A 24,686-nucleotide genomic window follows, 5' to 3' on the forward strand; every position below is an offset into this window, starting at 1 on the left:
GCAGAATAATTCCGAAATTATCATAATATAAACGCTAAAATGTTAAAAAGACACTAAAACCTAAAAACCTAGAGTTGGTCAATTTTTTTTCACTTAAAAAAATACAATTACCGATATGAGATGCACATGAACTAATAAATAACTAAATAAACTGCGGAAAAATCCATTGAATTAACGTTGACAACAAAATTGAGAATTTAAATTGGCAATCTGGCGCCATCTATAAGGCGCATCGCGGTATAGCAAGGAGCAAATGGAGTCCTCCGCCTCTCCATAATTAACTGCAGCAGCTTTGCCACACCACCTGGCACACATTCGTCTCACCGCACGCATCAACTTTTGGACCTCCTCTCACACATATGAATTAAATATTTTTTTGCACAGCGAGTTGGGACACTTTGAGCATGTTTGACCTGAAGAAGAGGAATAGTTTGACGCTGAACACGAGCAGCCGCGGCGTGGAGGAATTCAGACGCGTGGCGGTCCGACGCAAGGCGAAAGGCGATGCCCAGGATTGTCACACAGGTAAGCCTCACTCTCTCAAAACACACCTTTAATCAAATTCCCACGAATTACTCTCACGGGAAAAAATAATTCACTTCATTCTTCTTTAGAGTCATAAAGCCAAATGAAATAAAATGTTATGTTTGTCCGTTTAAAAAATATATATATACGTCACGCGTGTTTTAATTGACTCAAACTACTCCTTACATCATTTCATATTACGTCAACTCACTAACAATGACGTCATGTGTTCTTAGCGCATACGTGCATTGTGAATCGTGTTAATTGGCGCTTGTTGGATTATCGACTTGGCAAATCTCTTTCCCCTGATTCAGCCTGGACTTTGCTCTTTTGCTGCTTTTTGTTTGGCAATCACACAAAGGCCTTGTGTTCTTCTGCTGAAGGGTTTGTTTTACCCCCCCCCCCCCCCCCCTTCACGACTAATGGTACTGATAGAAAATGGAGTCAACAGTGCCAAGGATCACTATTCTTCTTCTTATAATTGACAAATTGAGCAATAAAATTCAGGCTGGAAATGAACTCCAAGTGTCATCCACGATGGAAAATATTTATCGAGAGCTTCTGCAGGAGGAGCGAAATAAACGTCGCCGGTCGCATATGTTTAAATCAGCACATAATGAGACAACACAGAAGTGAGAAAGCAGAAGTGTGACGCTCGTGAGACCAGCAGATCAGTTCTGTAGTGAGCTGCAAACTCTTCACGTTATGGAATATTTGCCACAGAAGTTCATGTACGGTAAGAACGGAAAATGAGTGCAGATTTGTTTGTGTGTTAATTAAATGAAACTTTTCGGTTTAGTCCTAAAGAAACTTCACTCACTGTTTTAAATTGATTTTAAATAATCCAATCTCGGGGTCAAAGTTCCCGATTGGTCAACGTTGTTTTTTAAAAGGAGCTATGCTAACGTGTAGCGCTCATTCAGAGGTGAGCAGTGGCGTGTACAGCTGCGGAGGTTCTTGCAACAACGCTTGCGGATCAGCGGACGATTCCAAACACCAAGATGGAACGAGCCCGTCCAAGAGAACTCCCTACAAACCACAAGGTGAGCTCTAGTCTGCTTTGAGGTCGATCGATTCTGATAAGTTTGTCCTCGTAGTACCTCCAAAACCGGCGCACCTCCAGACTCCGATAAGGACCGGACTGTCACCCAAGACCTCCCCGCAGCCTTTGACTGAAAACAAGACTCCAATCCTAGTGACTTGTTATCACATGACCCCAAGTCCTAGCAAAGCCGGACCGAGTTTTCTAAGTGAGCCGCGGACAAGCCCTACCAGGTTGTCCCCTTCTCAAAAGATCCCCAAACTCGCAACCAGTCCGGCGTTGGGGTCCCCGAGTCCAGGCAAGAGAGGCATCCACAACTGCAGCCCGTTTAAGGAGGGAGGCCACAGTCCGGCTAAGTTGACCCTGAGAAACCGAAGCCCTCTCATGGGACTACTAAAGACCCCTAGCCCCGTTCAGGGAATGATGAGCAGCTCCACCCCTGCGAGTAACTCCAAATCCTGGCTAGCGTTGAACAGAATCCCAAGCGTGAAGACTGATGGACAAGAGAAGAGCACGGGAAAGTCTTTGAGTGTGCCCAACCTCATTGTGTACTTGGATGAAAGGTTGGATTTTTGACCTTTGACCTTAGCTTTGTTTGTTCTTTCCATAGCTACCAATCAACCATTGTGGTTTTTGGTTAAAAGTCCCTTCAGTGACTCCAGATTTATTTTTACAGAACTCCATCGGATACATGTTCTCCCTCAAGTGATAGACCCGCTATCACCATCAAAGACCAGAGAATCAATCGTACCGATGACCAAGTCATTCCAAACCGACAACCCGACCATACTGAAAAAGGTCCCAAGATCAAGGTGGGATCAAAGTTCTCCTGCAAATGGACCGAAGGCACTCGTGAAGACCAACAGTGTGACGAGAGCGTTGAGAAGAAGACAGAGGAGCTTAAGGAGGACAACAAGGAGCAGAAGCTGTTCAATATTGTCAGGGAACTGCTTCACACGGAGAGAGCCTACGTGGCTCGCCTTCACCTCCTGGACCAGGTCAGTTTGGGGGATGTGGTCTTGGTCTTGAGCCGCAACTTCCACCGAATATACTTGCAGGTTTTCTGTCTTCGATTGACCGATGAAGCCGGACGAGGCTCCTTTCCGGCTGACGTGGTGCGAAACATCTTCTCCAACATCTCGTCCATCTACTCCTTCCATAGTCATTTCCTGCTGCCTGACCTGGAAGACTGCATCGGACGTTGGTAGGTCCTACTCAGGGTTTAGTGAAGTCCAAGAAGAACTTTCCAATATTTTCCATCTAGGCACCAGCGTCCTGGTTTGGGGAACGTCCTCCTGCAGCACGCCCCCTTCCTGAGGATGTACGCCGACTACGTCAGGAACTTCGACCAGGCCATGGAGTTGGTGAGAATATGGACTGAGCGCTCGTCAGCGTTCCGGAATATCATCCAAGACATCCAGGTATGAAAAAAAATCAAGTCCTCTGTTACCCCAGAAGATAGTTTAAAGTTCTACTGTCCCGTGTAGAGTCAGGAAGTGTGCGGCAATCTCACGCTGGAGCATCACATGTTGGAACCGGTTCAGAGAATCCCTCGCTATGAGATGATGCTCAGGGATTACGTCAATAACGTACCCCCGAGTAACCCGGACTACGAGTTTGCTCAGAGTGAGTATCGTCACTCGGTGTGAGACAAACAAATATCAGTTTTAACCAGTTTGGACCATCTCAGAATCCCTGCAGACAATTTCCATGGCTGCCAATCACTCAAACAGCGCCATCCAAAAAGCAGTAAGTCTCCACCATCTTTGAATGTAAAGCGTGGAGGTCATTTTTCTTGGGGTCTCATATAGGAGAGCATCAAGAGGTTGCTGGAGATCTACGAGATGGTCGGCGAGGAGGAAGTGGTGAACCCCACCAACGAGTTCCTCAGGGAAGGCCGTTTGCTCAAGCTCGCCGCCAGAAACATGTCGGCCATGGAGCGCCATCTCTTTCTGGTACGACTTTATTTTTTTTTGATCCACTTGGATCTCAGTCTATTGTCTCCACAGTTCAACAACTTCCTCCTGTGCTGCACGCCAAAGTTTAGCCTGGCGGGCCAACGCTTCACCGTACGCTCCCGTATAGGAGTGGACGGCATGCAGGTTCAGCGGACCATCAATGAGGACCACCCGAACACCTTCCAGGTGTCGGGAAAGGAGAAAACCCTGGAACTACAAGCCAAGTATGAGTTTTATCCAAACCCATACTGGTTCTGATTGTGACCTTATACGCCTCCATATTTTTTCTGGTCTGGTTCCAGCTCGGAACAGGATCGAGATGAGTGGATAAAGGTAATTAGATACATTCATGGCATTTTACCTTGAGAGGGGTCAATAAATCATCTTTACGTTCTCCAGGTGATCCAGGACGCCATCGACGTGTTCCAGAAGAAAAACGAGACGTTCAAGTTGGCGTCAAAGGAGCTAAATGTGGAGGAACCGGTAAGTGGGAGATTACCTACCAGGTGACACTCGGCTGAGGGTCTGGTTTTTTAGGAGGAGGAGCTCGGGCGGCGTGCCCCTCGCTGGATCCGGGACAACGAGGTGACGGTGTGCATGAAGTGCCGGGAGCCCTTCAACGCACTGACCAGACGCCGACATCACTGCCGGGCTTGCGGCTGCGTGGTGTGCTGGAAGTGCTCCGACAACAAGGTGGCGCTGGAGTATGACGGCAACAAGATGAATAAAGTGTGCAAGTCCTGCTACGCCATTCTGACGGGACAGAGAGGAGGGAGGGGGGGGAGCACCAAGAGGCCGACCGCAGAGGTGAGCGTCTTGCAATTAATTCCATCACAAAAAAAAACAAAAGCTCATTTTTAGGAATTCAATCTTAATAATAGTTTAAATTTTTTCTTTTAGGAATTAAATCAAAATTTAAAAAATAAAACAAATAATAAAAAAATGATAATGATATTAATAATAATACCTGTTTTTGGTGAAAATCCAAAATGTGTTTCCCAGTCGGAGACTTTTCCAGCGTCCTGCGTAATAAGCGGCTTTCTCCAATATGGTGACAATCCCAAAACGTGGCAGCGGGTTTTTGCTGTCATCACCAAAACAGAACCTCTGGTGCTCTCTTTGTATGCTGCTCAACAGGTAAATTACAAAATTATTTTTCCAACAAAAAAAAAAAAAAGATGACTTACCGTGGACTCACTCCTTCCCCGCCCCTCCCCTCAGGATTTGAAGCCTCTGTCCTGTATTCCTCTACTGGGCTGCATCGTAGAAGATCCCCCTCAGGAACTTCAAGGACAATCCTGCTTTAATTTAAGACAATCCAAACGCTGCCACACGTTCACCTGCGACGACGCAGATGTCAAACGGACCTGGTTGGCCGCTCTCAAAACGGACGATGGCGCCAGCGAATCCAGCGGGGAAGAATTTATGATTGTTTAGAAATAGGCGAAATGGAAAATTGCTTTTTCCTCACAGGTGGTGGGGGTACTTTATTTCTGAAATGGTTTACAGTAAAATAAATAAATAGTTTTTAACATGAATCAGGGCTGCTAAGAGGTTTCCTTGAGTTCAGCAAATGAGACTTTACAGGATTGGAACGACCTTAAGAAAACATTCATTTGATCCTGCGTTATCACATTGAACGTCACAGCCATTGAACTGAAAATTAATTCACGAAGGGGAACTAGAATGGAAAAAAAAGTTTGTGAAAAAGATGCTAGCTTAATGCTAACACATAATGGGAAATGCCACAGAAGGGCTAATGGAATTAGCATTCATAGTTTAGTTTTAGAGGTTTTTATGATTTGGGCAAGAATTCATTTCGATGGGGGAATAAATTAAGGTACCACGACAGGAAAAAAAAAAAAAAAGACTTAGCTTCCTCCCTGCGGAGCTGTGCTTGTCTTGATTAGTGTTCAAACCCCAACTGGACGTTGGATGAGGAGGCTCAGCTGGCAGCGTGCAAAAAGGTCTGCGCCGACACCACTTATCAGATTTCAATTTGGTCTCAGCTCCGGCTAAAAAATAAAAAAAAATACGTCCTTCAAATACAGTTCAATGACAGCGTTGACGTTTTACAAATAAATTGATTTGTACATAAATGCTTCAACTCGGCCTGCGGCAGACCGACACTGAAAAGACAAAAAAATTATTTACAGGACGGGACGAGATTTAAAAAAAAAAAAGATGATTCGGCTATTTCGGATGCCAGGATGGGCGTCTCAGCTGCAGCAGAGCTGGTCGGACAGCAGCAGCGTGTCAAAGCCGTAGATCTCCAGCAGGTGGAGTAGGAAGAGCCGGTCGCCGTGCGGGTCCAGGCCCATGGCCCTCACGTTCTCGGCCGTCAGCGTCGGGTCCAAACTGGCCGCCACCTCGCTCAGGGTCTGGAAAATCCTGTTGTTCTGCTCCAGGAAAAACCTGAAATCAAATGGGCATGCTCAGAAGATACGTTTGACCAATATTTGACTCATGAGGACTTACAGAATAAAGAGATCTTCTTCGCTGGATACACAGTCCCCGTTCTCCTCCTGGGAGTACAGCAACATCTTCCTGCATCGATGAAGATCATGCAATCAATAAAGAGTAAGACTCATTCGAAAATTTTATTCCTCACCTCTGCTCGGTGAGCTTACGATACTTCTCCCGATCGGCGGTGCTGATGCGGAGCAATGGTTTGAGACCTTCTCGGTAGGTCTTGACGTTCTGGTTGTCCACGTAGACGTCGTAGAGATCTCGCTTCTCCTCAAAGATCTTCTCAGTAGTGCCTGAGAAAAAAAATGGTTGAATTAATTATGGGAAATTAAATTATTTGCGGGTTTTACTCACAGGCCACGTAGGAGAGCTCGTTCTCCAGCGCGCTGATGTCGGCCACGTTGACGTAGAAGAACGGCCTGAACTCGGGCACGGCCACGCCCACCCCGGGGATGGAGATGTTTGCCAGGCAACAGCAGCAGTACACTATCGGAGGGGAGGACAGCGGGCGTAAAAAAATGTCGGATTTGTCGGTAAAAAGTTTCTCCTCACCTCTGTAGCAGACCACGCCCACTGGGGGCGGGGAGAAAATGAGGATCCGCCGGCGGAGCAGCGCCAGCTTCCATAACACCATGATCTGCTCGCCGAAGAAGCGGATGAACTGGGACATGCAGCCAGCTGGGTGGGTGATCTGGTGGAAAAAAATCTCTTTAAAACGAGAAAGGAAAAAAAAAAAGGTGACTTTTAACCTTCATTTCTGGATGCATGCTGTGATTGATGGCGGCCCCCCAGGCACTGATGGGGCAAAGAGAAACGATGTCGTCGCCGCTAGGGAGCAGCAGTGCCCTCTTGTCCTCGTAGAAGGCCTCCAAGGGAGAGTAGTGGCCCGGGGATTGGAGCTGGAGTCTGGTTCGGGAAAAAAAAAAAAGGGAGGGGTGAGAGAGCATCCACGAGATGTCAGCTATCTCGTGAGGAACAAGGAGCTCTTTGTGAAAGTGGATGAGTAAGCCACATGAGTGTTGAGGAATCTGAAGGGTACCTGACTTGGTGCTCCAAGAAGCTCATGTAGCGGTAGAGCAAAGTGTAGGAAGGCGACAGGATGCCCACCGACTTCATCCTGGCGCCGCGCTCCGCCGTGCTCTCCACCGCCATGTTGGCAAAGCAGGCCAGGCCGAAGTAGGAGCCTTTCCGGAAGTATCTGGGCAGGGGGAAGGGGGGGGGGGGGGGGGGGCAGATAAAGCCTGTGAATCATGGATGCGCCGACATGGCCAGATGGCTGAGCCGCTTTTTAAAAATTATTTATTTTTTTTTGACTGGCGGCACATTCTGCCAAGAGGAAGATAGAGGATTTTATTCTGTTGTTCAAGATGTTCATTTTTTTATTTTTAATATTCATTGAGTTAAAAGTGTCATCTAAAATAAGTGTTATGACCAATTTTAATTATCATCCGTCAATAGAAAAATTTAAAATAAATAAAATAGCATTCTCATTTCATGCATTTGTTTTTTTTTATTTCTAATTTTATCTATTAATTCAATTGATTATTTGACCAAAACTGTTCTTTAATAAATATATAATCATCTTATATATTAATATACTTTAAATACATATTTTGCTGATCTAACTCCAATGTAATTTTGACAATCATTTTGTTTTTCAGTTAGATATAATAGTCTAGACAACAGAATCAATCAAATATGAATGAAACGGTTGTAAAATATTAAAACGAACAAATTGTGAATGAAATATTTACATGCAATTGGCAGCCGCTTACATGAAGTCTGTGGTGACTCTGTGGGAGCCGCTGGCGATGGCTTTAAACTCCACTCCATCCAGGTCCATATCCTTGGGCAGGCACCACTCAAGCATGTTGCCTGCCACACACACACATAAATCATGTTAACAACACGGACACCCCGGGGTCGATTCCTTTAACACGTTATGCATCGGTTGAGTAAATATGGAATGATAAGAGGTCAGGAATGCAAGAGTGTTGCAATTTTTGGAGATACCGCCTAAGTTCTGTTCGGTTGTATTTAACTTTTGGAGTGATGCAAGTAAATTGGGCAAAATCTTAGAAGCTTTGTTAAGCCCACTGTGAAAGCAAAATTGCAAGCCCACCCAACCGTCATCAAGTGTCCCAGCTGTCCTTTGCACAGAAGCTGCTGTTTTATTCATGTTTTGTTCCTGTGGATCAGTGAACCGACTTGGCTATACTGTTTCGCTGGAAGCCTGAGAAGAAAATGGAGAGGGGTAGCAGTCTTAAGATGACTAATTAATCACTGATTATTTTTTCTTCCCAACTCAAGGCCAGGTCGTAAAACAGGGCCACACCTGTTTGAGACATGCAGACATGGATTGTCCTCCCCGTGGTTTCTTTTTTATTGGTATTATTATTAGGAATAGTCAAAAAATACAATTGTGATTGGTAATACATAAAAATGAAGGCAGTTTAAAGAGATATTTGGGTGTACCTAATGAACTGTCTGTGCAATCGTCATAGTGGTGTGTTGCATATTTGATGTCCCACCTGTTCTGGTGTTGAACGCAACCACAAAAACCGAGACGATTTGGTCCTTTTCCTCCCACGTCACGATCCGTTCTTCTAGCTGCACATCCCCGGGTCCTGAATCCGAGGGATGCTCCACTGCGTCGGGGCGCAGCAATCCATCCACGCCCGCCTGGGTGATGGAGGTCGCGGGCGGGGCGCCGCAGCCGTCTGGACCCCCCGGAGCGCCGCTCCACCCAAGCCCCGGCACGGTGGAAGCCGGGGAGCCACAGGGACTTGCGAGTCGCTCCCTGTTGTCAGCACCGGTGGGCTTCTCCGCGGACGGAACCTCCTCCCAGTCCAGCAGAGGGGCTCGGTCCGAACGCTCCCCCATCCCGTCTGCGTCTCGCCGAGGATTGCAACTGATGTCTCAGGCGATAGGCGCCGCCAGACCCATCCGTGGAGGAAGAGGGTTCAAACCCGCATGCTCGACTTTTTTGGGATGCTGCAAAAGGCTTGCATTTTTTTTTTTTTTGCAAAATTAAAGCCGCAGCTCACTGAGAGTAATTCCTCCAATCGAGATCATAAATTTGATGCTGTTGAGAGAGGGGCAACTCCTTCGCTCCGGCTCGAGTTGCGTTCACAACCAAACTAGTGTTAAAAATTCCCTTTAATGCTTATTAAATGTTCGGGTCAAAATTGTTAAAAATAATAATACACTAGTTGAACAGAACGGAAATGACTGCTGGAGAGAATATTTAAACTTATTATATTCTAAATTTGAAGGTGTTTTTAAAGTTTGGATTATTACTGTACTTGTATAAAAGATGAAAAATACACTACTTATTTCCCCTGCAACATTGTTTCAGAATTATGCACTTAATTATTATTATAAGACATTTAAGACTATTTCAACATTTTGAAATGATCTGTAGTCCATAACAAAGATACTCTGTGCTAAATACAAACGTTTTATAAACACTCAAAACAAACATTTTAAACGATTTGGCTTCTTGAATGAGCACTCTAAGCATACAGCTTTCGTTCGACCAGCGGCACTTTCGATGAAAACCCTGTTTTTAAATTTGGAATATTTCAAGACTTTTGTGTGAATAAGGTTACTAAAAATTAAAATATCATTTTTATAAGAGATGCTAACTTGCATGTAACATATGTTAAAACATTTGCATTAGAACGTGTAAGAAAGCTTCCGTGTCGGTGGATGACGTCACCTAATAACACGTCACCACACGGAAGCTTTCAGATCAACCTGCGAGACGTGTCCCGTGGTCTTATAGAAATATGGGTGCGTATTTTGAAATAAAACCTCATTTATATTTATTGAATAATGTTACCTGCAAGCTGTTGGAGTTACCGCAAAAACGCTCTAGTTTGTGTTTTTTCCTGCTTGTCGACTTCAATTTAGGGTTTTAGCTAAACTGGCTAAAGCTACATGCCATGTTAGCTCCCTGCAATGATTGTTTTGGTATAGAATGAACACTTCAAACATAACCGATCTAGCCTAATTATGCAAAAATTAAAAATAAAGTCACCTCAGTGTAAAACACTTCGCAGCAAAATGACAGCTCGAGGTTTTCAACTCCAATCGTACTTGGCTACTGTTGCTAAGGTTGGCTAACCAGTCAATCCGGCTGGATCAAAGACGTCGTCATTGTTAAACTAATTCTTCACTTCATATTTGCATTTATTGCAAATTGAAGGAATCAATTTGTTTTTACTCGGAGAGGGGTTAATACATCAAAATGCATGTGTATTCCTAGGTGGCTTCTTCTCCAGTATTTTCTCTGGCCTGTTTGGAACCAGGGAGATGAGAATTCTCATCTTAGGTTTGGATGGTGCAGGGAAAACTACTATTCTGTACCGGCTGCAAGTTGGAGAGGTGGTCACCACAATTCCCAGTAAGTACTATCACTAAATCATTGCTTCTTAACCAGTCTGAGAACTAAAAGTTGTCCCTCTCCCGCAGCGATCGGCTTTAATGTGGAGACGGTCACATACAAAAATCTAAAGTTCCAAGTGTGGGATCTTGGAGGCCAGACGAGCATCCGGTACATATCCCGCACTAATTTAAAATCAGATCAGCATTTTATTTATATTAATTATGTCTTCTCCTAGGCCATACTGGCGGTGCTACTACTCCAACACGGACGCCGTCATCTACGTGGTGGACAGCAGCGACCGTGACCGAATGGGCATCTCCAAGTCCGAGCTTGTGGCTATGTTAGAGGCGAGTCAATTAAACCGATGAATAATCTCGAGGCGGTGATGTAATTTTTCTTTTAACACCAGGAGGAGGAACTGAAGAAGGCCATCCTGGTGGTGTTTGCCAATAAGCAAGACATGGACCAGGCCATGACGCCGGCAGAGGTGGCCACCGCGCTGGGCCTCCCTGCCCTTAAAGACAGGAAGTGGCAGATCTTCAAAACCTCGGCGACCAAAGGCACAGGCTTAGATGAAGCCATGGAGTGGTATGTGTGTTTTTTTTTTTTTTACATTAAAGAACGATTTAGTGTTTACAGATGTTTCTTTGCAGGTTGGTGGATTCACTCAAGAGTCGGCAGTAGACTAAAATAAGACATCGACACTCTCCCCCTTTTTTTGTAAATATCCTTCTGTATGAAGCCATGTGACTGACCTCGTGTCCCGCCTACTCCGGCCAAACCTGGGACTGAAAAGCAGAGGCCTCGTTTCTACAGGTGGCGTGAAGCATTGTTGGAACGCAGGAAATCAAAGAGAGTCACCAAGTATAACATTAAACCTGGGTGGCCTTTGTCGGATCTCTTCGCTCCCATCGAGTCTCGACCGCTTCAAACGAACGAGAGACGCCGTGACGCTCCGCCAATAGCCAATTCTTTACACACAAAGTGTTATTGCAGTCGCTTTTTGTACTTTTAGTAAATCCATTTTCCTCCCCATCTTGACTTTATTTTGTATTGTGTATTTTACCCCCCCTATTGTTTTGCAGAATAATGAATTTATGGAAAACTGCTTAAAACTGAATGGTTGCATATTTATATCTGCTTGTACAGTCAAAATGATTCTCAGTAAAGACTTTTGGTGATTGTAACATTTGTGTTGAAACCTTTTTGTTTTTTTATATAATTATAAAATGCTATACACACAAAAAAAAGATGAAAAATGTCATTTACTAAAAAAAAAAAAAAAAAAAAAAGAGTTCCGTGATTGACTCACTGCACCATGGCTAGGTCTTTGAGGGCGTGGCTCCGGTGCTTCTTGGCTTTATACCCAGGCCGGAGGAACTCGATCTTGCGCTTTCTGGCCTCAATTTTATTCAGGTGCTTCTTGAGTTTCTTCTTAGCTGCGATGTCGGGGTTGGTCACAGCCTAAAAAGACAAAAAAAAAAGTTACGCCACACCTTTTTAATTTTTTCTATACTGACATTTGTCTATTTTTTTAAAAAGAGTTCCTAAACATTTCAAATGCTACGCCGTCTGTACCTGCATAGCTCGTTGCCGCTTGCGCTTGGTCCGCCTGACGGCGAACTGCCTCTGCACGGCCGTGAACGCCAACGAGAACGTCTCCAGTCCCGTTTGTTTCTTCATCAGCTCGATCAGCTCCTGAGCTAAGTTCTTGAGCGTGGGGTCTGACGGCGACGACGACAACTCGGCATTGGCGAGAGTTTTCTTTTTTCGTAAGGGATGTCGATTTTTTTTTTACCTTGCTCTGCGTAGGTGCTCTCCAGTTCTCTGTAGAGCGGCGCGATGATGGTGGTCAAATAGGGGTCGAGTCGCTCCTTGCCGAGGTCCATTGCGATGGCTCCCAGGAATTTAAAAACACAGGTTCTCTGTAAATAACATCAAGATTTGGTTTCTTACTCAACTTCTTGTTTGGGGGTATTAAAATATTTGTTTTGGTACCTTCAGGGGAATTTTGGGATTGTTTGCCGCCTCCCTTTTAGCCATTAGCGATAGCTTCTTTATCAACCACAGCAGCGATGGAGGTTTGTTGTCTTTGTTGTCGTCCTCTTCATCCTCCTCCTCATCTCCATTCTCCTCCTCCTCCATTTCCTCCTCAGGCGAGCCGATGTCCGACTCCGGGGAGAGGAGATAGATGACCTTGCCGACGAAGAGGAGGTTTTTGATCACCTGCTCGCCGGACGCCGTGTCTAAAAATTTGGACTGCAGTTGATGGCAGAAGGATAACGCCAGCTCTCTCATCTGCGGAAAAAGAATAACGACAAGATTGGAAAAGTTGTAAAAATAAAAATCACTTGATTGACCTTTACCCTTTTATCCAAGGTGCTGGTGATAAAAGTCGTGGCTACTTTAGGCTGCGATTGCCCGACTCTCTTCTCTTTCCACGCCGCCGCCAGCTCCTCGGCCTGGCGGGCGGCGAAGAGCTGGCCGAAAACCTGCGAGGCGGTCAGCCACACCCAGCAGTGAGGGTAGCGCAAATGGGCTTCGATGTGACCTTAAAAAAAACAAAAAAACACAGCAGGTTCATATTTGAGTCAAAAAAGGGAAGTGGGCGCCTTACCCCAAATTTGGACAAGGGTGTCACACGGTTTGGTGAGCTCCAAGAAGTCGCAGTGTTGGATTAATTTGGTGACAAGGGTGAGATAAGTGAACAGGAGCCTGTCTGCTGCTCGCTCATCCTCCTCCTCTTCAATCTGTCGAGGAACATCATCAAAATAGGTGATGATGTGACCCGTGTCTACCGAAAAGGATTTTCAGATCTCACGTCATCGTATTTGTCGGGGTCGAGCTCCTTCGCCAACAGCGGCAGCAGGTTGTCCAAACGTTTGGCGAATTTGTCCTCCTCGACCTCCACGAACAAACCGCACAGCTGAGCGCCCAGACGTTTCAAGCTCACCTGCAACACGACACCGTTAAATCCACGTTGAAAGATAAGAGCGAGCAGAGCCAACGTGCCTTCTCTTCATCCAGCCAACTTCTAACGAGCAAGAAAAGAATGTTCCGCTCGTTGGCGTTCAACTTGGCCAGGAGGGCTTTGATGGCCATGGCGGCCATTTTCTTGCAGCGAGTCGAGTCGTCGTTGACCACGACCAGCGCCAGTGGGGCGAAGAAGAGCTTGTTGAATTTGGTCAGTAATTTCTGCGAGGAAAAAAAAAGAAATAAATCGTAGGACCGTGAAAAACAAACTCGATTGAGGAGTACCTCAGGGAAAGTCTGAAAGATGAAGGCGAGCATCTCCAACGCGGACTCCCTCCCCGTGTCGTGTTCATACGTCAGCTGGGACACGATGAAGTCCATGTGGTCCTGCAGCTTCCTCCCAATGGGGTAATCCAGCAAATACTTCAAATAGATCTGAAAAAATATATGTAAATGAATAACAGTAAAATTAAGACCATGCTTTTCCACACGTACCTGTCTGCAGTGGACTCGGATCATGGAGTTACTCCCGTTGATTGACAGCTGGGCCACTTTCATCATGAGCTGCTGCATCTCGGGAACGATGAGCTTGCGTGACAGAAGAGCCTGTAACAAAATTGAGGAAATTAAAATGATATTTATTAAGCAGAGTACAAAAAAAAAAAAGGACCTTCAGAAGCCCGAAGGCAGTCGCTCGCCGAGACTGGTCGTAGATGTCCTCCTCGGCGTAGCCCAGCAGAACCTGGAGTTGGACCTCGGATATCTTGCTGTTCTTTACATTTTTCACCAGGATGGTGATGGTCTAAAAGACGATTAAGACGATTACGACACAAAAAGTGACTTTCTCAAAGTAACAATTTCCAACCTTGAAGCATTCCTGGATCAAGAGGTAGTTCTCCCCTTTCGCCGCTCCTGCCTTGGAGTAATCCTTCAGCAGGACAAAAAGCTGCTTGGTCAGCTGATGGACGTTCTTCGCCACGGCGGGCAGAGGGAACTTCAGCACCCACGTGAACGCCACCAGCGCTTCCGTGATCACCTGATTAGCGAGGAAAAAGTGATTAACTCCACGTTTTGGCGGGAATCCGAGCCGCTCCTCACCTTGACGTGCATGGAGGTGAGGCATTCCAGGAGCATGGTCACGAAAGGGTCCAACATCTCAAGGGCCGACTCCATGCTCGATGTCACTTTGGCTTTCTTCAGACTCAAATGGAGCAGCTGTAGAAGACGATGATGACCAATGTGGCCCCCTTGAAATGGATATTTTGTGCTTACCTTAAGCCCCGCCTCCACCAGGATGTGCATGTTGGTCCTGCGGCTAACCGGAGCTTTAACCCCGCCCCTTTTTGGAGTCGGTGGCAGGAGTAAGCAGCTAGGAGGGGGCAGGCGAGGGTCCGGCGGAGGCCGAGCTGAGGCTTTTTCCCTACCAACATCCGTGGTGAAGTAAACGATGCAAAAAAATATGTCGACTCGTCACTTTGTGTCCTTACTTGTCTTTCTTGGTGAGCAGAGGCAAGCTCTGGCTGATGAGACTGTGGCTCAGGAGGAGGATATCAGCGGCACCCATGCCTGTGTTTTCCAGGAGACCCAGAACCAGGCGCCGCAGAATCGCCGCCACACGGTTAGACACCTTGAGACTCTTTGAGTCCTCTAGGATCTGAAATGACACAAGGAATGGTTAAACCTCATGGAGAAAAAAATGACATCATCCGACTGGACTCCGCCCACCTCCTTCAATGGCAGAACAATCATGGTGATGCTCTCCTTGCTGCAGAACTGGGCCAGAATCTTATAGGAGTCCATGCTCTTGCTGTGTCGCGCCTCCATCAGCTTGGAGACGATGCCCTTCACTTCCTTCTCCTCGGCGACGTCGCCGAACAGCTCGTGGTTGAAGATCTGAGCGGCCGCGACGAGAAGTCAAGATTAAAAACGAGCAAGTCGGAAATGAGACTGAAGCACCCATACTTTGATGAGCATGCCCATGCACGGGTCCAGGTCGCCGCTTTTCAGACTTGGGCTGAGGGCCAAGAGCAGCTGGTAGACTGTAAATGTCAAGACGTGGACCTGCGAGACAAAAACACACAATCCGAGGTGTGCCGTATTTGATTTCAGAAATATTTTCATACCTGGTAGCCTTTAACGAGGATCCCCTGCATCTCCTTGAGGAGGTAGCGCAGGTAGCGATAGCCCAGCGTCTCGATGATCTTCACCAGCGTTCCCCTGGCGACGTCGCGCACCTCTTGGAATCGGTTCCTCAGTATCACGCACAACTTGATGAGGATCCTGGATAGAAAGGTATTGTTGATCCTTTTTTGTTCGGCTCAAAAAATATATATAAGCGGCGTACCCGGGCAAGTTGGACTCCATGATTTGCGGAGGAAGCGTCTGCATGAGTTTGACCATGGCGAAGGCTATGGGGATGCGTGCCACTTCTTCTTCCTTCACCTGCTTTGACTTCACCGCTTTGTGCTCATCGTCACGTTTCACCTAAATGTCCGCAAGGCTTGTAACTATTTTCGATTGACATCCATGTGGATAAAAAAATCATACCTTGGCATTGAGGCATTTATGAAGGCGAGGCAACACGCTGCTGGTGACGCTCTCCTGGATGGTGCTGAGGAGAACCTCCAGCTGCGATGTGCTTTGCGGCAGACCGCAGGAAACCGCCACGGGTTTGGGAGCCGCCGGCGGTTTCTCGGCTTTCGCTTTCTCGTCTATTTCCATGGCCTCGTCGCTGCCGTTTTTCGCCGATGGTTCGGCCGCAGCTTCTTCCTCGACGTCCATCGTTGCATCTTCAAAAAAAACGCACATTTAAGTTAAATCGAATATATTTTCAACCCAACAAGAATTTTTTTACCTTCTCTGGCTTTCGCAGCTTCCATCTCTCGGGTGAGAGTCTCTCGGTCGAAGTGGAACGCCTCGAGGATTTTGACCAGCAAGCTGGAGGTGACAGAAAAATAAAATTAAAATAACGACAAAATCAGAGGAGCTCCAATTCGGGTTGAGTGTCCCGCTCACTTCACAGCTAGCTTCTGCTCGACCTTCGACGTCTGCAGGACGTGAACGAAATGCTTCAGGTAGTACAAGTACTTGGACCAGGTCAGCCGGCGACACACGGCGGCCACAATGTCCACGCACGCCGTCGTCATGTTCTCGCGCTGCGGTGGGCCACGAAAAAAATTAACATCAATCAAATCAAAATCATAGCAGGATTGACAACGTGAGCGTCACCTGCAGCAACTTCTCATCCGTCAGCACCGTCAAGGCGTACGGCATGATGTAATTCTGCAAGGAACGCGGCGACAACACCACGCTGCCCTCCGTTAGCTGCTTGGCTAACTTCCTCAGAGCTCGACCCCGACGATGGATCTAAAGGAAGACGTGCGCAAATAAATATCCAAAGAGAGAAGCGGATTGAGAAACTTCCATACCTGAATGTGCTTCATGTGCTCGAAGAAGTCCGACTCGGGGTCGTTGTAGTCGGTGAGCTGCACCATGTCTTGGAACTCTTTCCTCGTGGGGAAGGTCTTCACCAGGCAGGCGAGAACGTTGGTGTATTCGTGCTGCACGCTCTAACAAAACACAAGACGGGAGATTTTTATGAAAATGGATTTTTTCCGCCACTAGGTGGCAGTAGCGTTTGTGGAAAATACCTCCTTCTTGCTCTGAAGCCCCTTGTGTATGGCGTCCAAGATGGTGTGTTGGACGATGTCCTTGTAGATCTTCTCTCCGGCTCCGACTGCTGCTATCTGGACGATTATGGCCGACAGACACAAGGTGGCGTTGTCGCCGAGCGACATGTCCTCGATCTGTATGGGATCAAGTACAAGTATAAGTAAAAAGTGATCAGCTCGAGCTTCTCACGCGTCGTCACCTCGTAAGTGTGGAAGCAGTTGTGTATGAGGGTGTTGATGTAGTTGAGGTCCAGGGTCTTCATGTCCCTAATTCGCTTGCTGGCGTTTTGGAAAGCTGTCAGGCGGACGTCGAAGTGAACCTCGTCCAAATGGCGACTGTCGAAGGCGTTGAGCTGGAAGCGGAGCGGTTACAGTCGAGGATCGATTTGTTTCATCGAGATATCAAAGTAGCTCACCTTTGCGGCCATGTCGGCGATGTAGCTGAGCGAAGGATCTATGTCGGACAACGTCTGATGGCAAGAGAGGTGGTCGTGAAACTTTGGACACTGAGTAGAACCTCAAAATAAAATACTAACCTGGAAGACGCAGGTGAGAGCCTTCCTGGGATCCTTGTTGTGAATGACGGAGAAGAGTTTGGTGAGAGGTTGCAGGAAGGCCGACGGCCGAACGCACTGCTGCAGTAAGTTCTGTACGGTGGCCAGGATGTCCAATTCCGTCTCCTGAAATCAACAGTCAAGTCATTCATGGGCTATTAAAAAAAAAAATTACCAAAATCCTTACCTGAGAGTTTTTGCCTCTCAACAGGTAAGGCAGCAAGACCTCAATGAGCGTTGAACTTTGCTCTTTGTCTCGAACAAACCGACTGATCCTGGTAGATGAATAATAAAAACAAAAAAAAAGTAAGACATGTAAGAGGGATAAAATGAGGGATGAGGTGATGACTTACTTGGAGAGGATGTTGAGTTCCTTGGACACGTGCGGACGTAGTTTCTTCTTCTTGAGCCTGTCGGTGTTGCGGACCACGCGGCTGAGGTAGTCCAGCAAGGTGGTGATGTGAGGTAGCAAGAGCCTGGAGCCCTGCGTCAATGATGCTAAAAACATACGTGCGTGTTAAAGTCAAGTTCTACAATTTTGAACAAACACAAAATTATGTGTTTAATTTGGCGCCATCTGGTGGAATCTTTGTGATGTCATTTAAAGTAGTCCTCTAACCTGCAGCCAGCGTGCCTTCGTCAGGTTGCGGGAACACGCTGCCGCCCACGCTCAGCTCAGCCTCCGTCTCCGTGGCGACAAAGTCCTGCGTGGTCGCCAGGGAGTCGGCGATGTCCATGACGACAGAGATGGTGGCGATGGAGATGTTCTTGGCCGAGAGGAGGCCGAACACGTTCAGGAGAACGTCGCACTCCGGGTGGTCTGGCCGTTGCTTGGACAAAAGTGGAAAGTATCTGAAACAAAAAAAAAAAAGAAGATGATTTGGGAATTCTAAGTGGATAAACACAATGATGGCGAGAGAAGAACCTGGCGTGTTTGCACCACACATGGATGAGCTTCAGGAGCGGCGTGGGCGAGTATGGACTCTCAGTTGGGAGGCGATGCACCTGGGTGAAGCAAAATCACAAATAAGCCGACTTATTTTCCAGCAACAGGAGAAAGTTACGCACCTGAGGCCACACAACAGCCATGAAGACGCCATCCAGCTGATCGGCGCTGAAGCTAAAGCTGTCAAAGTTCTCGAAAAAGTCCTGGATCCTCAGGATCCCGAGACGCCTCAGGTTCTTCAGAGGACTGATGCAACCTGGCCGCAGCTATAAAAATGGAGATGTAGTTCAATTGTATGGATGAGGTCATCAAATTCTTAGAGATGGACGGACTACCTGTTCCCTGATGTCCAACGCGACCGACACGGAAGCGGTGACGCACAGAAGGATCTGCAACACTTTAGGTAGGTGGACTTCAATGAGGTGGCCCAGCTTCTGGATGACCACGTTGATGATGTTCAGCAAGCTGTGCTGACGACCCAGCGGCAGCACGGCGCCTACGTCCATCTCTTCCATCGCTCGTTGGACCGCGTCCTGACAGGAACCTGAACGCACCAAGGATGAAATTTACCATCATTTTTTTTTTTAACCAAGTGAATTCTGAGAATCAAGCTCGCTCACCGTTGCTGTAATGGCGGACGGGCTCCAGCAGAAGATCCACGAACATGCCAAGCTCCGCCTCCTGGCATCCGGCGAGGAAGCGCAAGATGATGGAGGAGCGTGTGGACGCGCTGGCCTTGCTCTGGAAGCGGCTGCTGCCTTTACTCCGCAGACGGCCGAACAAAATCCTGTGCGAAAAAAAAAAGATGGAAATATGACTTACACGAATCACAAAAGTACTTTGACCTAAAAATAAAATACCTCATGAGTAACGGAATGAGTCCAGCTCTGTGTGAAGCATCCACAACTCCGGTCTCCTCGGAAATATTAAAATGGACAATTTCTTCTTTGAAATGCTTGTCGTCTAACAGCTTCTCCAGATTCTCCCTGAATAAAACATTGAATACACATTTTTTGAAAGCGTCTGATAAAAACCATGCCGCCAAGTGTGTGTGTGTGTGTGTGCTTACTTATACGGGACTGCGTAAGGGTCTTTGTATGTAAGAATACACTGGAGAGCAGCTCGTTGGATTTGCTGGTCCTGATGGCAGAGGAGCTGAGGAGAAGGATGTATTAAAAAAATAATAATAACAAAATAAAATTAAAGTGTTGGTGTGCCGCATTTTGGGATTACTTGGTGGTAGAGTTCTCTCAGACTGCTCTCCATGAAGAGCGAGCGAGGGTTGGTGAATTTGGCAAAAACGTTCAGGTGGGCGATAAGTTGTCTGCAAGAAAAAAAATAAAATCATATTTTACACATTCAAGCTGCAATTCATAGTGCGTCATTACTTTGCAGCTGCTCTCCGTGGTGGCGTCTGTCGTTTGCCTCTCTCCTCTTCCTCTTCTTCCTCCCCTTCGTCCTCCGCAGTCATTGTGCCCGCCTCTGGGACATCGTCTTTCTTCCTCAGGTTCTGAGTCGGCGCCATCAGCATGTCAGCCAGGTAAAACTCGTTCCTGTTAGCGACGAGATAGATATTCGATATGTCGACTCAAGTTCGGGTCCGCTGAGGACTCACCTGATGAACCTCAGGAGGAGAGGGGTTAGCTCCCGGCTCCGCGGCTCCACCCTGTCTGGGAACTGGGTCATGGCGCGCCACATCAAGCCGCGGAAGTTGGAAAAGTCCGTCCTCTCGTTCGGCTCCGTGGCGGACTTGAGCTGCTGGAGGAACAGCACGCCCAATTCGCCGCTTTCGATGACGTCGCAACCCGGCCCGGCCTGGATGTCCGTGTCTTGCGCTTCATCGTCGTCGTCGCTGCTGCTCTCCTGTAGTTCTTTTTCTACGACGTGGACGAGAAGTTGAGGTGAGAAACTCTTGCCGACCGGAGATTAAGTCCAACAATAAATTCCATGAAACATACCGGCTAATCCTGCCACCTTCTCCAGATGCTCATGATACACCATCCAGAAATTTTTATTATCCATCCCCTTGGCGTGGCTCCTGTACAAAACAAACATTGAGCTTCCTCGGAGAGCGCCATACTCCTACTTTTACTCGAGACTAACCCAAGCAGGTCAATGACAGCATCCCATAGTGGCTTGAAGTTGACAAAGAGCATTGCTAAGAGGTAACGAAGAGGCACCTGGACGTGGAAAAGTCAGCAATTCTCAAAAGGAGGCAGACAATAAGAGTATTGTGATTTACTGGGGAGTTCATATACTTGTTGAAAGGTTCCGGGCGGGCCTTGCGGCAAGCTGCGCTGGACGAGGTCGTGCCGGAGCTTGCGTAAGTGCAGCAGCTTTTCCCGGTAGTCCTGAAGGGAGGCGGCCACCAGCTCGGCCTGCAGGCACACGGCGAACACTGGCTGCACCTCCGCGCTCTCGTCGGGCTGGACAAAACATTAGCGTTATCGACTCATCGACTTAAAATGAATTCAAAAATGGTGTACCTCGCCTGAGGCAGGAAGGTTTGGCTCAAAGAGCGAAAGGATCCTCAGAGTCAGCAGACGCATCTGGAAAAGAGTCAATGAAGCGGTAAAAGCACAATTCTATGATGACTAAAAAAAAATCTGTGGATGCACCTTGGATACGTTGGAGGACACGTTGCCGTGCAGGATCTGGTAAAGATCTAAAAGCGCGTCATGGGAGAGGTGCTCGGAAGCGCCGCTCAAAGACACACGGGTGTAATAGAGGTCTCCTAAAAGCAGCGCCGACAACTCGGTGGGGAATTTCCTAAAAAAAACACACCATCAAAGGTTACTACTTGATAATCATTTAGATTATTTTCTCACATATACCTCAGGATGGCGGTGATTTTCTCCACAGGGACCAGAGAGAGCAGCTGAGCAGAACCATCCAGCGTGAGGAGGCAGCTTAGCGCTTGCGTGGCGACAAACAAAGCAGCTGGCGTGACGGAAAGGGAAAAAAAGTTAATAATATTGCAGAGGGGAAGAAAAAAAAACAAGAATACCTTCTCCCAGGTTTTCCATCTCAATTTCACGTAGAAGGTGGTTTAAAAAGGCAGTGACGGCAGGGAAGACATTAGCTGGAACGAGAGGCCTGCAAAAAAATTTAAAAAATTATAATGTGCTGTTGTGGATGGATGATAATACTATTTACATTTTACCTGAGGTGTGGCAGCAGCACGAGTGCGCTCCAAGGTAGCGACAGATCCGTGATGGGCCCGTTCTGCTGCTCAGGCAAAGCGATGAGTGACAGCACCAGCTCGGGTACTGCTCGTTCCTCTGGTTCTCCTTGTTTACTGAACAGGCTGACAAAAAAGGAAAAAAAAAAGTTGATATAACAAACAAAGCGTTATGATTAGCGAAGCTCACCCGGTGGTTTGTCCCGTGAAGAGCAGCGGGTAGGTCTCCAATGCCATGGCGCCGTCGCTAGGGGGCGGGGCTTTGGCCAGGATCAGGTTGACGAGAACATCCAGGGCCCGATGGCGGGACACGGGATCGTTGCAGGCAAACAAGCCGGCGCTGAAGCGGAGGAGGGTGGGCAGGAAGAGCTGGTGACGAGAAGACAGGTTGTTGCAAAAGACAAAAAAAGTAACGCAATATCAACTCACCTGCTCAAACTGCTTCATGGTGAACATCTCCTTGGTGAACTCCAAAATGAGATCTTCTCCCAAAGAGCTGTCAAACACCTGCAGGTGGAGAATTAGCGAGGTGCTACCTCATCTTAACACATTTTGTGGATTCCGAGACCAAACCTTATGGATGATCTCCTGGACGAGAGCATCGGGGAGTTTGACGTTCTCCCCGAGGAGCAAGGAGGAGATGATTTGGAGGAGCAGTCGCGAATTGGGCGTGGAAAGCTCTGAGCTCTGCACCAGGCGCAATACGGTCTACAAAAACAAGACGGCACTTACTATTTGGACTTGAAATATCCCACGACGGTGATCTTCTCCTACCTGGCAGACGGCCTCCGGCTTTGTGATCTTAGCTCCATCCTTGTGAGACACCACGGTGTGGAGGACATACAGCAGCCTTTGGAGCTGCTCTCCCGCCGGTCCAGCCTCTTCTCCTTTGGCCTCCAAAAGACTGAAAACCTCATCCACGGCAGCCTGTGGATTGGAACATTCTCAACTCCCGTTCACTTGACAACAACATCAACCTTCTTACCTGGAGGGACTCCCAAAAAACCAAGAAGTGCTCTTTGTCCACATGATTGGCTGCAGTTTGAGCCGTGTGATCTAAAGCGTCCTGCACGAGGTCCCACGGTAAAGAAGCCCCCTGATTGGTTGCTGCCCCGATCTTCCGCCAAGCAATCGGGAGCGCCTAGAAAGAAAGAGGAGAACATTGAGTAAGGATTGAGATCTTAAATGGAACCACTTCTCTTACGGTTGCAGCGCAGGAGTGAAACATGTTCCGGACGCCTTTGCACATCTCAAACAGCAGCTGTCCGGCGCCTTCCGCCTTGTCCGGGTTCTGCTCTAAGTCTGAGAACACCACAGTCAGCAAGGCGTCCAGATCGGGAACCTACGAGAAACGACATCACTTCAGATTTGTAGACTGGAAAATTGAGTAAAGATCATTGGAGGCTTACCTTTCTCATCAGAAATGCAAAACTCTCCGCCGCGAACCTACGAATGTGCTCCTTCTTGTGCTCCAAAAGCGTGCTGTACAAACTGTAGATGTTCTCCATGTCTTTCACCATCAACCTCCACAGGTACTTGTACAGGTAGGAGAGGCATGTAAAAACCCATTCCAGGACCTCTGTGTCTTGAGTATCCAACATTGCGGTGATTAACGTGAAGAAATCCGGGAAGTGAGGGTAGAAGTCCGTTTGAAGATCTCGGGCCAACCGGACCACCAGGCTGGAAATGAATGATCAAGCAGGTTAGATGAATGGAACCAGTTATAGCATGTGATTAATAATATTACTCTAGTAAAGGTTGGTAGGCCAGACTGCTCTTGATTGTCAGGTGTTTCTTCAGACTCTCCACAATCGACTTCTGATGGAAAACTAGCAGGTTGAACGACTGACACTTGTTTGTGACCTCCTTTAAGAACGTAGCTGAGGAAGAAGAAGACAAAATCAGGATGGAATCACAAACAACAGAGTTCTGTTATGGACATACTGAAGTTTTCTGTCAAGTTGAGGTCTTTCCATTTTGTCAGGCCTTCGAAGAAATAAGTTTCGACTTCCTGCATTAAAAAAAACAACATTATCGGTCATCATTAACTCATTAAGATAAAATTTTATAAATGGTATGAGGTCATACCTCTGCATAGGATCCAGTTCTGTCAATTCGGTGGGTGACGTTAATGTTGACATTGGAAAGCCTTTCGGCAAAAGTGAGAAACTGCAAAAAAGTGTTTACAAAATAATAAGAAAACAGAAGTAGGGTTTTTACACGTGCACATAACAGCGCTTTAAGTGTTCTTACCTTGAAAGTGTTCTCAGATTTATGATACGCAGACTTGGACTTGATCTTCATCTTGGCTTCGTAGCTTGTCTTCAAGTTAAATGTATTCGGAAGCTGCCGCGCGCTCCAAATGATTCATTTATAGTTTTTCTTGGTTAATTCTCACGAGTGTTTACACGCGTGCCGGAGTGTACGGCGCAGCCATGTTGAACGCAAAGCATTATGGGAAAAAATCTTTGGCCATGTGTGCTAATGTTGGGTCATGAGTGAACGATGGGTTCAAAAGAACGAATATTTTCAGTGAACGTGAATCATTTCCTAAAGTGATTCGTTCCTTTTTCAGTTCATATGACTTCAACCAGTAGGTGTCGATAATGCGCATTGAAGCTGGTGTCGCCGTAAAACAAAACGAAGAAGAAAATGACGTAAGGTCTGCTCTCGAACCATGGTTCCATCGTATTAGAGGCAATGACGTTGACCACTCGGCCAAAGACTCGTATAAATGGTATTAACAGACGGGAAACCAATGCTCACCTCAACACTGAAAACCCCTTCTAAAACCTAAGTGCCACTTTGCCCGCTTCCTACCTCTACCAAAATTGAGTCTGGCCAATCACAGCGCAGCTAAATTTGCCCAACCACGCCTACATTTCCAACAGCCAATCAGACGGCTTCACATTGATGAGGCCACGCCTACTTTGCATCCCACCAATCACAGGAGCCCTTGTTTTAGTTGCCACGCTTC

General features: G+C 47.1%; 4 protein-coding genes across 8 annotated transcripts; 2 read left to right on the forward strand and 2 right to left on the reverse strand.

The window, feature by feature from the left end:
• Positions 1–234: 234 nt before the first annotated feature.
• LOC148379168 (FYVE, RhoGEF and PH domain-containing protein 4-like) lies at positions 235–5,063 on the forward strand. Of its 2 annotated transcripts, none has more exons than XM_088366906.1 (15): positions 235–525; positions 1,449–1,568; positions 1,623–2,130; positions 2,244–2,565; positions 2,626–2,771; positions 2,832–2,988; positions 3,055–3,193; positions 3,258–3,316; positions 3,379–3,522; positions 3,577–3,749; positions 3,828–3,858; positions 3,925–4,008; positions 4,063–4,332; positions 4,528–4,662; positions 4,747–5,063. In XM_088366906.1, exons 1-15 carry the CDS (start codon positions 405–407, stop codon positions 4,960–4,962), a joined length of 2,625 nt encoding a protein of 874 aa, XP_088223032.1. In that variant the 5' UTR covers positions 235–404; the 3' UTR covers positions 4,963–5,063. The 2 variants fall into 2 exon arrangements, with proteins under 2 accessions (XP_088223032.1, XP_088223033.1); XM_088366907.1 differs by lacking the exon at positions 235–525 and adding an exon at positions 784–1,261.
• LOC148379169 (DENN domain-containing protein 11-like) lies at positions 4,982–9,127 on the reverse strand. 3 transcript variants are annotated; one of them, XR_015855382.1, is made up of 10 exons: positions 8,526–9,127; positions 7,770–7,869; positions 7,034–7,192; positions 6,744–6,900; positions 6,547–6,685; positions 6,349–6,480; positions 6,137–6,287; positions 6,004–6,072; positions 5,680–5,940; positions 4,982–5,540 (listed from the first exon to the last, which is right to left on the reverse strand). XR_015855382.1 is itself a non-coding variant. In XM_088366910.1 (9 exons), the coding sequence occupies exons 1-9, from the start codon at positions 8,875–8,877 to the stop codon at positions 5,745–5,747; spliced, it is 1,455 nt and encodes a 484-aa protein (XP_088223036.1). In that variant the 5' UTR covers positions 8,878–9,127; the 3' UTR covers positions 4,982–5,744. The 3 variants fall into 3 exon arrangements, 1 of the variants encoding a protein (XP_088223036.1); XR_015855383.1 differs by having other exon boundaries at positions 5,620–5,940; XM_088366910.1 differs by having other exon boundaries at positions 4,982–5,940.
• A 563-nt stretch (positions 9,128–9,690) lies between these two features.
• Positions 9,691–11,571, forward strand: arl1 (ARF like GTPase 1). 2 transcript variants are annotated; one of them, XM_088366915.1, is made up of 6 exons: positions 9,691–9,762; positions 10,231–10,402; positions 10,471–10,552; positions 10,620–10,731; positions 10,794–10,972; positions 11,038–11,571. In XM_088366915.1, the coding sequence occupies exons 1-6, from the start codon at positions 9,706–9,708 to the stop codon at positions 11,066–11,068; spliced, it is 633 nt and encodes a 210-aa protein (XP_088223041.1). In that variant the 5' UTR covers positions 9,691–9,705; the 3' UTR covers positions 11,069–11,571. The 2 variants fall into 2 exon arrangements, with proteins under 2 accessions (XP_088223041.1, XP_088223040.1); XM_088366914.1 differs by having other exon boundaries at positions 9,704–9,789; positions 10,265–10,402.
• Positions 11,494–24,204, reverse strand: utp20 (UTP20 small subunit processome component). The gene is made up of 59 exons (XM_088366905.1): positions 23,963–24,204; positions 23,798–23,878; positions 23,654–23,720; positions 23,457–23,589; positions 23,119–23,389; positions 22,914–23,051; positions 22,695–22,850; positions 22,484–22,636; positions 22,283–22,417; positions 22,139–22,216; positions 21,900–22,078; positions 21,692–21,835; positions 21,536–21,624; positions 21,363–21,468; positions 21,147–21,297; positions 21,015–21,077; positions 20,787–20,954; positions 20,632–20,708; positions 20,487–20,566; positions 20,144–20,405; positions 19,917–20,081; positions 19,762–19,852; positions 19,598–19,683; positions 19,389–19,514; positions 19,149–19,315; positions 18,864–19,072; positions 18,651–18,794; positions 18,508–18,587; positions 18,202–18,434; positions 17,936–18,080; positions 17,770–17,857; positions 17,565–17,708; positions 17,445–17,498; positions 17,229–17,381; positions 17,008–17,163; positions 16,786–16,926; positions 16,586–16,723; positions 16,373–16,512; positions 16,212–16,294; positions 15,905–16,146; positions 15,702–15,841; positions 15,481–15,637; positions 15,320–15,418; positions 15,083–15,250; positions 14,845–15,011; positions 14,630–14,777; positions 14,456–14,572; positions 14,223–14,393; positions 14,028–14,159; positions 13,853–13,963; positions 13,643–13,792; positions 13,397–13,579; positions 13,206–13,337; positions 13,002–13,134; positions 12,751–12,935; positions 12,383–12,682; positions 12,183–12,309; positions 11,963–12,108; positions 11,494–11,848 (listed from the first exon to the last, which is right to left on the reverse strand). Exons 1-59 carry the CDS (start codon positions 24,011–24,013, stop codon positions 11,693–11,695), a joined length of 8,289 nt encoding a protein of 2,762 aa, XP_088223031.1. The 5' UTR covers positions 24,014–24,204; the 3' UTR covers positions 11,494–11,692.
• Positions 24,205–24,686: the final 482 nt, after the last annotated feature.

The sequence above is a fragment of the Syngnathus floridae genome, chromosome 22 (genome assembly GCF_059516105.1).
Source record: "Syngnathus floridae isolate MCC-2025c chromosome 22, RoL_Sflo_1.0, whole genome shotgun sequence".
In the NCBI taxonomy this organism is placed as follows: Eukaryota; Metazoa; Chordata; class Actinopteri; order Syngnathiformes; family Syngnathidae; genus Syngnathus; species Syngnathus floridae.

Bases quoted from the DNA above. Each gene is read 5' to 3' on its own strand.
- utp20 (XM_088366905.1), bottom strand. From the start codon at position 24,013: ATGAAGATCAAGTCCAAGTCTGCGTATCATAAATCTGAGAACACTTTC. The intron at 23,590-23,653 runs GTATGTCCATAA...CTTCTTCCTCAG, and splicing joins CAACTTGACAGAAAACTTCA to CTACGTTCTTAAAGGAGGTC. The intron at 19,684-19,761 runs GTAATCCCAAAA...CCTTCTCCTCAG, and splicing joins TGAGAGAACTCTACCACCAA to CTCCTCTGCCATCAGGACCA.
- LOC148379169 (XM_088366910.1), bottom strand. From the start codon at position 8,877: ATGGGGGAGCGTTCGGACCGAGCCCCTCTGCTGGACTGGGAGGAGGTT. The intron at 6,686-6,743 runs GTTAAAAGTCAC...TTTTTCCACCAG, and splicing joins GCATGCATCCAGAAATGAAG to ATCACCCACCCAGCTGGCTG. The intron at 6,481-6,546 runs GTGAGGAGAAAC...CCCCTCCGATAG, and splicing joins GGGCGTGGTCTGCTACAGAG to TGTACTGCTGCTGTTGCCTG.
- arl1 (XM_088366915.1), top strand. From the start codon at position 9,706: ATGACGTCACCTAATAACACGTCACCACACGGAAGCTTTCAGATCAAC. The intron at 10,403-10,470 runs GTAAGTACTATC...CCTCTCCCGCAG, and splicing joins GGTGGTCACCACAATTCCCA to CGATCGGCTTTAATGTGGAG. The intron at 10,732-10,793 runs GCGAGTCAATTA...TTTTAACACCAG, and splicing joins AGCTTGTGGCTATGTTAGAG to GAGGAGGAACTGAAGAAGGC.
- LOC148379168 (XM_088366906.1), top strand. From the start codon at position 405: ATGTTTGACCTGAAGAAGAGGAATAGTTTGACGCTGAACACGAGCAGC. The intron at 526-1,448 runs GTAAGCCTCACT...GCGCTCATTCAG, and splicing joins TGCCCAGGATTGTCACACAG to AGGTGAGCAGTGGCGTGTAC. The intron at 3,194-3,257 runs GTGAGTATCGTC...GGACCATCTCAG, and splicing joins GGACTACGAGTTTGCTCAGA to AATCCCTGCAGACAATTTCC.